The sequence below is a fragment of the Episyrphus balteatus genome, chromosome 3 (assembly GCF_945859705.1).
Source record: "Episyrphus balteatus chromosome 3, idEpiBalt1.1, whole genome shotgun sequence".
In the NCBI taxonomy this organism is placed as follows: Eukaryota; Metazoa; Arthropoda; class Insecta; order Diptera; family Syrphidae; genus Episyrphus; species Episyrphus balteatus.
The window spans coordinates 35697192-35705902 of NC_079136.1; the positions used below are offsets into that span (position 1 = coordinate 35697192).

General features: G+C 30.9%; 1 protein-coding gene across 1 annotated transcript; it reads right to left on the reverse strand.

The window, feature by feature from the left end:
- Positions 1 to 3126: 3126 nt before the first annotated feature.
- On the reverse strand, positions 3127 to 3982 carry LOC129914617 (transcription initiation factor IIA subunit 2). The gene is made up of 2 exons (XM_055993951.1): positions 3747 to 3982; positions 3127 to 3640 (listed from the first exon to the last, which is right to left on the reverse strand). Exons 1-2 carry the CDS (start codon positions 3816 to 3818, stop codon positions 3392 to 3394), a joined length of 321 nt encoding a protein of 106 aa, XP_055849926.1. The 5' UTR covers positions 3819 to 3982; the 3' UTR covers positions 3127 to 3391.
- Positions 3983 to 8711: the final 4729 nt, after the last annotated feature.

An 8711-nucleotide genomic window follows, 5' to 3' on the forward strand; every position in this document is an offset into this window, starting at 1 on the left:
CGCTTGTTTAATAAATCTAAAGCTTATTTTAATTTTCGTTCGAAAGCTTGTGACTTAAGAATTACTGATATATTTGCTTTTAATAATTTATAAAAATTTTATAATTTAGCCCTATTGATCCAGTTTATAACCTTACATAATTATCTCAAAAAATTTTAAATCAACTATATAGATTTAGTATGGAATCTAAAATTTCGTTCCATCTGCATACTAAGTAAATATTTCATCCAAAATATTTTTTTTTGCTTGAATAGTCTTAGAGGCGATGACGCGCTGTCGGAAAATTTAGGAAGTGGTGTTATAATCAAATCCTGAGAATGTAAACCTATGAATCAATTTCTTTTAATACTTTAGAAAGTGGAAGTTTTGTTTGGGGCTGGGCGCGACTTGCAATCGTCTGTGCAAAGCCGCATTTAATAGACTTTGACAGCTGGATCTCTAGCTAGCCGTCTATAATTTTTGTACTTCAATACGGAGACTACCTTCAACTTGGGGTGTCTGCATGTAACTTTGTACAATCACTTGACCCTATACAATCGAGCAGTAAGAGTAGACGACTATTGGTTAATGTCCTGGGGCTCCTGTCGCTCCATGAGAGATTAGGGTTGAATTCCTTTTTTTTTTGTTCCAAAACTCACTATGAGGGAAAAGTGAAATTAATTTTTTTTCGAGTGGAATCTATTTCACGTGAAACCGAAAATGTACTGATTATGAGAGTTAAACAAAAACGAAAGCAAACGATAGGCAAATACGAGTCAATTATAATAGAAATTAGTTTTTTGGTTAAAATTCATTCTGTTTTCCTGAGGTTGTTTTTTTTTTTTGTTTGCACTTTTAAAGGTTTTGTTTTCCTTCTCGCCACAAAAGGTTAAACAAATTTTCACTCTGAAGTAATTTTAGATTTAAGGATTCCTCCGGATTCACTCCAGACTTTTATGTTATTTCCATTTATAATAATAATAATAATAATTTAACTATATGCCTGTAAGACCTAAGGTCTTTTAAATGCAACTGCACGGCACTAGTTAGAAGGAATAGAAAGATAGGAAAGATTTTTTGTTGGTACAGTGAATTGAGAATAAGATGATTATTAACTCATATAGTCCCACGGGTGGTTTCCAAGCTGGGGGATTAAGAAAAGAATGCTGCCTGAGGTAGGGCTCGAACCCACAACCTTCAGGTTAGCAGTCAAGTACTACATCCACTGCACCATTGCCACCCGCTATCATTTGCCACAAGTTATCATTTTTTTTTATTTCGTAGCAAAAATACTGGGAAATACTGGTATCTCTTAGCTCTTACTGATACTGCTATTTAATTTTTTTTTTTTGTTTCATCACTTCAGAAGCAAAATTAATTTTGGGGAAACAAAAAATCATGTAGGTATAACAGCCATATTCCCCTGAAAAATAGATTGCCAATTTGTAATGAATTCCCAGTGAACATTGAGTATCAATAATTTTAAAATACATGAAAAGTGAGAATGGTATAAAGGGAAAATTGCGTCTTCTTCTCATATAACGGTTTCAAGTAAGAAATTGTCTTCACAACGCTTCTAACAACTTTTATTAAATTTTGTGGATATAAACATGAAAACGATTTAAATAAAACTGAATAAATGGTTTTCCTCAATAAACTCGTAACTGAAACATGGTTTTGTCGTTCTTTGTTTTTGCGAAATTTGAGTTATTTTTTTGTATTTCTTTTTCATTTATGTCCAGTTTTTACAATCTCGATTTTAAATTAATTTAATTGTCTGATTAATTTAGCTCTTCAATAAACCGAGTTGAATGCTTTATGACCTTACGCCTAACAAAACTATTTGATGTTAATTATTACTATATGAAAAAGAAAAACAAATCATCATGCTTTTTAGCGATGTGTATTGAATCAAGAACTATACACTCCTGCTCAAAATTGAGGCACACCTCTTTTATTTTATAGTTAGACCCTTGTATCTTCTTTTAAAAAGATTTAAAATTGTAGTTTGTATTTTGTGTGTGTTTGATTATTGTATATCAAGTCGATTACAGAGCTGTCATTTCGAAATTTAAAAAAAACATGATAAAAAACATTATTTGAGTTCAAAAAACATGATTTATAAAAATACAGAAGAGGTAAAAAATTGTACAACCACATCGAAACGAGCGAGGAACTAAACAATTAATTTCGAATATTTATTTATTATTTTTAAATCACAAAGAAGGCAGGAATAAAACATAAATAAGTCCATAATTTGTACTCATTAAGGTATAACTAAAACGAGCACTTTTTGTAAAAAGTGGGAAATTTACATAAGTAAAAAAAAATTGTTTCTTCCTAGCGCAGTGATTCTAAAAAAAAAACTACCAAAATTGTGTTTGGAACCAAAAAATAAGTTTTCGGCATACCTACTTGGTTTTCATTTTTCGGTCTGAAAACTCTCACAAAATGAATTTGAAAATGTTCACTTTTAGCTAAAAGTGCATAACTACATATGCCTTTAAGGTTAATTTCATATAAACGGACTTCAGGTATGGAGTTATGGCTTACAAAATGATTGTTAAGTCTGAACTACATTGGCTCTGAAAGTGCAAAAGTACAAAAGTGAACATTTTCAAACGCATTTTTATATAGTTTTTCGGGCTGGAAAATTAAAACAAATGATGCAGAAAGCTTATTCTTTGGTTTAAAAAACAATTTCTATACTCTTTTTCACAAAAAAATTGCGCTAGCCAGAAAAAAATATCGTTCTACAAAAAAGGGCCCCAGAAAACTGATATTGACCCCTATTTCGGTTGTCGTTTGTACTAAAACGACAGATCAAGGTGTCATTCATCTGAGCACGAGGAGTTGCTGTAATTTTCTTCGTCATTACAGTGAAGGTGCTTTGAAAATTGAGATAGAGCTTAAGCTCATTCTTTTTGCATATTTGCACTGTCTACATTGTAAGGAGTCAACAAAAACAAAACAGACAGTTTGTTCATTTGCAGCTTAATGTTTTATATCCAATCTTACTGGCTGAATACCCTACAAAAATAGACTGCAGCTGAGATAAAAGTTGAAAATTCTTCAACTTGCGCTACAAGCTACACCACTGCATTCAGGGAGTTAGCTAAAAAAAAAAAATGAATAAAACAAATCATAGACATGGCATAACAATTTATTAATTAGAAAAAGTTATACAATCTTCAATATATTTCATATCGCTTAAATCTTAAAATTATAGATTTAGTACTAAAAGTACGTTTTATAGAAACTATCAATACAATAGACCAAGTAGTGCAAAAGGGAAAAAATAATTATTATCAGGAAAACACAATTAAAATAAATTAAAAAATACGTCCAAACAATATGGAACGGAGTTCTTTTTTTCTTGCTTTTTTTTATATAAAAATAAGTCGTTTTTTTTTTAGTTAAATTCACTCTTTCCATCGCAGGCGACTATTTTAACTTTGTCGACCTTGGCAAACTCATGGACCTCTCGGAATTCAACGTCGTTCAACATAAGTGTCCAGACGTTGTCACAGAATCGATACGTATTCAATTTGTTTGCCTTGAATGTGACACGAGCCTTAACCCGTTGATTGAGTGCAGTGTTAATGCATTTGTCGAATTGTAGTAGAACTTTAAATGCTAATGCGGGTGTGATTTGTCCAAACTGCGGGTAGGTTTTAAATTAATTTTTTATTTTAATAAATTAAAGACAAAAGGAAGAATGCAACAAATCAAGTAGAAATAAAAATGATTTTTTTTTTAATTCTTACCTGAATAAGTTCATCGAGGCTTTCTTGGAGTGTATTTCCAAGAGTGGTATTTCTGTAGAGTTGATAAGACATTTTGAGTTTAAGTTTTTATAAATTATTTAATTGAGATAAGTAGAATTTGTTTTTATTTAATTGAACGAAGTTACAAATTGTTTACAAAAATTAATGAAAGAACTTCTGACTTCTGAGAATAATTGCAAGCAAACGAAATTGTCAGAAACAGAAAGAAAATTTTACTTGAAGTGAAGTTGGTTGGGGTTGATGGATTGAAAGCGAGGGAAATGTCAACTATTAACGCCCCACAAAATAATTTCCCTGATGTTTTTTAAAGGGTGTTTCAAGTCAAAAGAATTTTGATATATTTTTTTAAATCTGAATTTTAAGTCCACGAGTTTTAACAAAATCTGATTGTCAGATGGAAATGGTAACGGAGTTACGAATAACAGAGTTACGCGCGACAGAGTTACGGCCGTCAAAGTTACGCGAAACTGAAGTTACGAAAAACTAGAGTTACGAGTTTTAAAGTTATGTTAAGCTATGACATGTGATTTTTGGGTTGGCAACAATTGCGAGGAACGATTTGGAATTATGGAGACATAAATAAGAGAATATCGATACGTAGGTGCAATATTAGTTGGACAAATAAGAAGTTAATTTCAATTATGTCCCCCAAACTTACATAAGTATACTTATGTTTTTTTTTCTATTTCAAAGTTTTTGCGATCTTCTCACAATAACAAAACCATACATGTATATCTATACCTATTCAATCAAAATTTTACAAGATTAAATAACACCCATTTTCGCTTTACTCATTTAGTTCTGACCAATGAGAAAAATGTTAATCTCTTGTTTGTATTTCCATAATTCCATATCGTTCCTCGCAATTGTTGCCAACCCAAAAATCACATGTCATAGCTTAACATAACTTTAGAATTCGTAACTCTAGTTTTTCGTAACTTCGGTTTCGCGTAACTTTGACGCTCGTAGCTCTGTCGCCCGTATCTCTGGTATTCGTAACTTCGTCGGTTTCCCTGTCAGATGATGTATGTACCTACATCAAATGTTATTTAACAATTTAATTGGTTAAGCTTACTATTTTCTGGGCCAGTTGTACAAACGTGGTTCAGCATTGGTTCAGGAGTTTAACTTAGTGGATTAGCTGTGGTTAAACTTTGATTCAAGCATGAATTAGGCTGTTTTAACATTATATGGAACTCGATACAGTATTTAACCTTAGCTTTACCACCGATTTCAGAAAATAAAAGGTGATGAACCAATAATTAAATATTTGTACAACTGGGCCCCAGTGTAGGTAGGTAGGTACACAACCATTTTAACTCCGCAACGTCCCGTTAGTTTGTAAGTGCTGAAAGAATTTATTTTTGTAGACACAGTGAGTTGAATTTAATTTTTACATTTAGTAGGTATTGATTGCAAAAGGATTTGGTTTAAATACCTATAGAAATACAAAATTTTGTTTTACTCTTTGTTTCCGAAGACAAAGTTTAATGCATATGATTGCACTTCAGAAGAAAAAAAGCATTATTGTACTTCTAATAACATTTTATAAAAAAAAACTTTTGGGCTAATACTACAAAAGTGAATTGCAAATAATCTCATTTCAAATGTAATTTCCTTTACGATTTGACACATGAAATGAGATAAGCTGTCTTTCTTTGGACTCCAGTAGGTATCTACTGAAAATTACTTTTTAGTACTTTTCAATGCATTCAAACACACTTTTTTTTAAATAGAAGAAATGCTCGTCCATGTCTTCTATTTTAAAAAATGCATCCAGAAGTACTTCGAAGTAAATATATACTTGAGTCCAAAGGATGTTCAATTGGGCTCTAGTGAAAACAGGCTATAACCCGGAATTTATTTACCATCTTTTATTTTCAAAGCCACTTATCAAAAAACAGGAAATCTGTCAAATCTCATACAGAATTAAAAATTATCTGTTTTAAATGGTGACTTTTAATGTAGAGCGAAAAATTAGAGCAAATATGATTAATTTTGCCATCCACTGATGGTGACCCGTGTTTTAGGAAATAAAGAATCCAGGGCAAAAACGGCACATATCCACTTTATGTCAAAAATAAACTAATGATGAGGTCTTGTAGTATTTACTGAGCACTATCTGATAGCAACCTTACTTCTATAAAACAAATTTAAGCCTTGCTGAAAAAATAAATAAATTGTGAGCTTTTGGTACTAAGTTGTATGGAGAAGAAAATTTTAAAATGCGTTTTTCACGAAATGAGTTGGAATGGACTTATGCCATTTTTCCCCTGGACCCTTCAAATGATTTTAAATTATTGTTGTCATTTTTTTCCATTTTCTACCAATTTTATTAATAACCACCGATCTTTAAAAATGCATGCATAAGTGCATGCTTGATTGCTTGGTACAGTGTCAGAGTTGCTAGAGAATTTGGCTGGGCACTAATGTGCCCTTGATTTATATAAAAGAAGTATTATTATTTATCATTAGAGTAAAAAATTTAAGCTGAAAAAAATACCACTCATCCCAAGTAACAATTTGGCTTGCATAAGGTCTAATTTTTTCGATTGGACAAGCTATAGTTTATAAAGGTTTAGTTTAAAATAAAATATTTCCCAGAACAACAGAAAAAGCAATTGCAATGGCAAAAAAAAGAAGAAAAAAACAAAATAAAAAAAAATTAAAAGAAAAAAAAAGAAAATTCAATAAAATCTTTTTTTTTTATTCATAAATTCAACATCTTATAACAACCTGTATAAGGCCTTCTTATTATAGCATCCTATGCAAATGATAGTTTCCTTAGCAAAGCTATAGCCTCGCTAAAATGTTTTGTTGTTTTGTAAAAAGGCCTGCATGAGGTCGTTTTACGCTGTTCGTCACAAGCTATTAGCTTGTGGATTACGTGTGGAGGAAGGTCTTGAGGAAATTATGTAATGTGCGCCTTCTTCTTACACAAGCCAAAAAATAGTTTGCATTGAACCTTTTATGCAAGTTAAATTGTTACTTGTGATTGCCAAACATTTTTTCCCTCTGAAATCGAAGCCATACAAATTTGAGAAAAAAAAAAATGATTCTGTTTAGCTTATGAAAATGTGATCGAATTTCAATAATGATCTCCAAAAGGGATCACAGTATTTTTATTTGAACAGTACCAATCGTACTTTAAAAAAGTAACTTCATTTCATCATTTAACAAAATGATTTTCACAGAAAACACATTCATACAAATAATTCTTACTTCAAAATAAAAAGTACGCATACGCCCTGTAGTCCCGGAATGAATTTTCTTCATACACAACAGTGTTGCACAAAAATTATCTTTTACTTTCATTTTAACTTGTTCTATAACAAGTAAAAAAATCGAGGTTTTGATAAAAATCAACAAACAATTGCGATTATGAAATTGAAAAAAAGTGGTTATCGTTAAGTCGTACAGATAATTTTTGAGTTATTTCTAAGACTCGCTGTCTTTTTTTGTTTTGTTTTAATATCTGAATTTTAATATAGTATGTATATCTCCAATACAACGCTTTCTGAAACTAAACTGAAATTTTTTTCGAAGATTGCAACAATTTCGATTAAATTTAGTGTAGCGTAATGAGTAATTATAACTAAACTGCATTTTTAATTAGATCCGTTTTTAAGTTTGTCAGCTTTTCCATATGGTTTTCCATATTGCTAATGCTAATACTGATCATAAAAAAAATTCAATTTTCCTTCTAGGGATTCACTGAAAACAAGCTTAACTAACAAATTTAAAGCTAGTCGAACTTTTTCGGATGCGATTCAATTCAAAATCAAAACCTTCAATCCTTTAATTTACTTCAGATTTGTACTGATTTTTTAATAATAGTCTCAGTTATGCTTGACTTAAACTGTTAAATGAATCATAATTCTCAACGATATTAATCAATCATTTATAAAACTCATTAGCTTCTACGACCATCACCTTCTTATTTCTTACCTTGCAGCCAGCGTAATGCAGCATTCAAGTACTTAAACTTAATGGTATATAATTTCCTTTGTTAACGCCTGATTATTACTCACGCCGGCAAACAGTTGACCTGCTTTGAGTCCGATGATACCTATTTACCAAAGGTTTGTGAGATTGTGTGAATCTTATAATCAAAGCCCTGAACTCGCTGTAACAATATATACAATGAACTTCATTTTTTACTTTTATTTTGTTTATGATTGTTTTGGTAAATACAAATTTCCCTTATATTGAGTCATTGCATAAATACCCAAAGAAAGTGTGGATCCCAGATTCAACTATTTTAAATCTCTGACTTTTTTTGGTTCAACCAAAAAAAGAGAGTGTGTGCTGATTAACGTGACACGATTTTTATTGTTATGAAAGAAACAATATAAGTTTTACCACCACACCGTGTTCTGAATAATCTTGATTTGTTTTATTACAAAGAAACCAACAAAAGAATTGAGTGATAAATCGCAACACACCTCATTTTTTGTCAATATATCAGCCAGACACGAGTAGGTTGTTTTGTACATAAATTATTATCTATCAATTAAAAACATCACAAACTACACAGATTTTTTTGATTACTATTTTTTCGTGTGAAATTTTTCGTAGTTTGGTTCTCTACGGAAAATTCCCTGAAGTTCCTAGGTAGCTGCTTTAAAGGATGAGATTCCTGCTTTATGTACAGGTGAAATAGGCAAAGATGAAACAGACAGCAATGCATAAAATTCTTAAACATATTTTTGGTCTAAGTTTCTTCGAGGGGTTAAATTATTTGCGAGAAAGGCTCCATAACAACTGACATAATTTTTGTTTATTTTTAAACTTGGTGAAAAAGTTTCTTTTGTTATAAGACTGAAAAATCTTAAAAGTATACAAACAAATCTTCAGTCAAAGGGTATTTTTCTTTTAGAGAAAAGATGAAACTCAGAATTTGTACCATAAAAACTGTGACAAAAATGACATTTCAATAAAAAT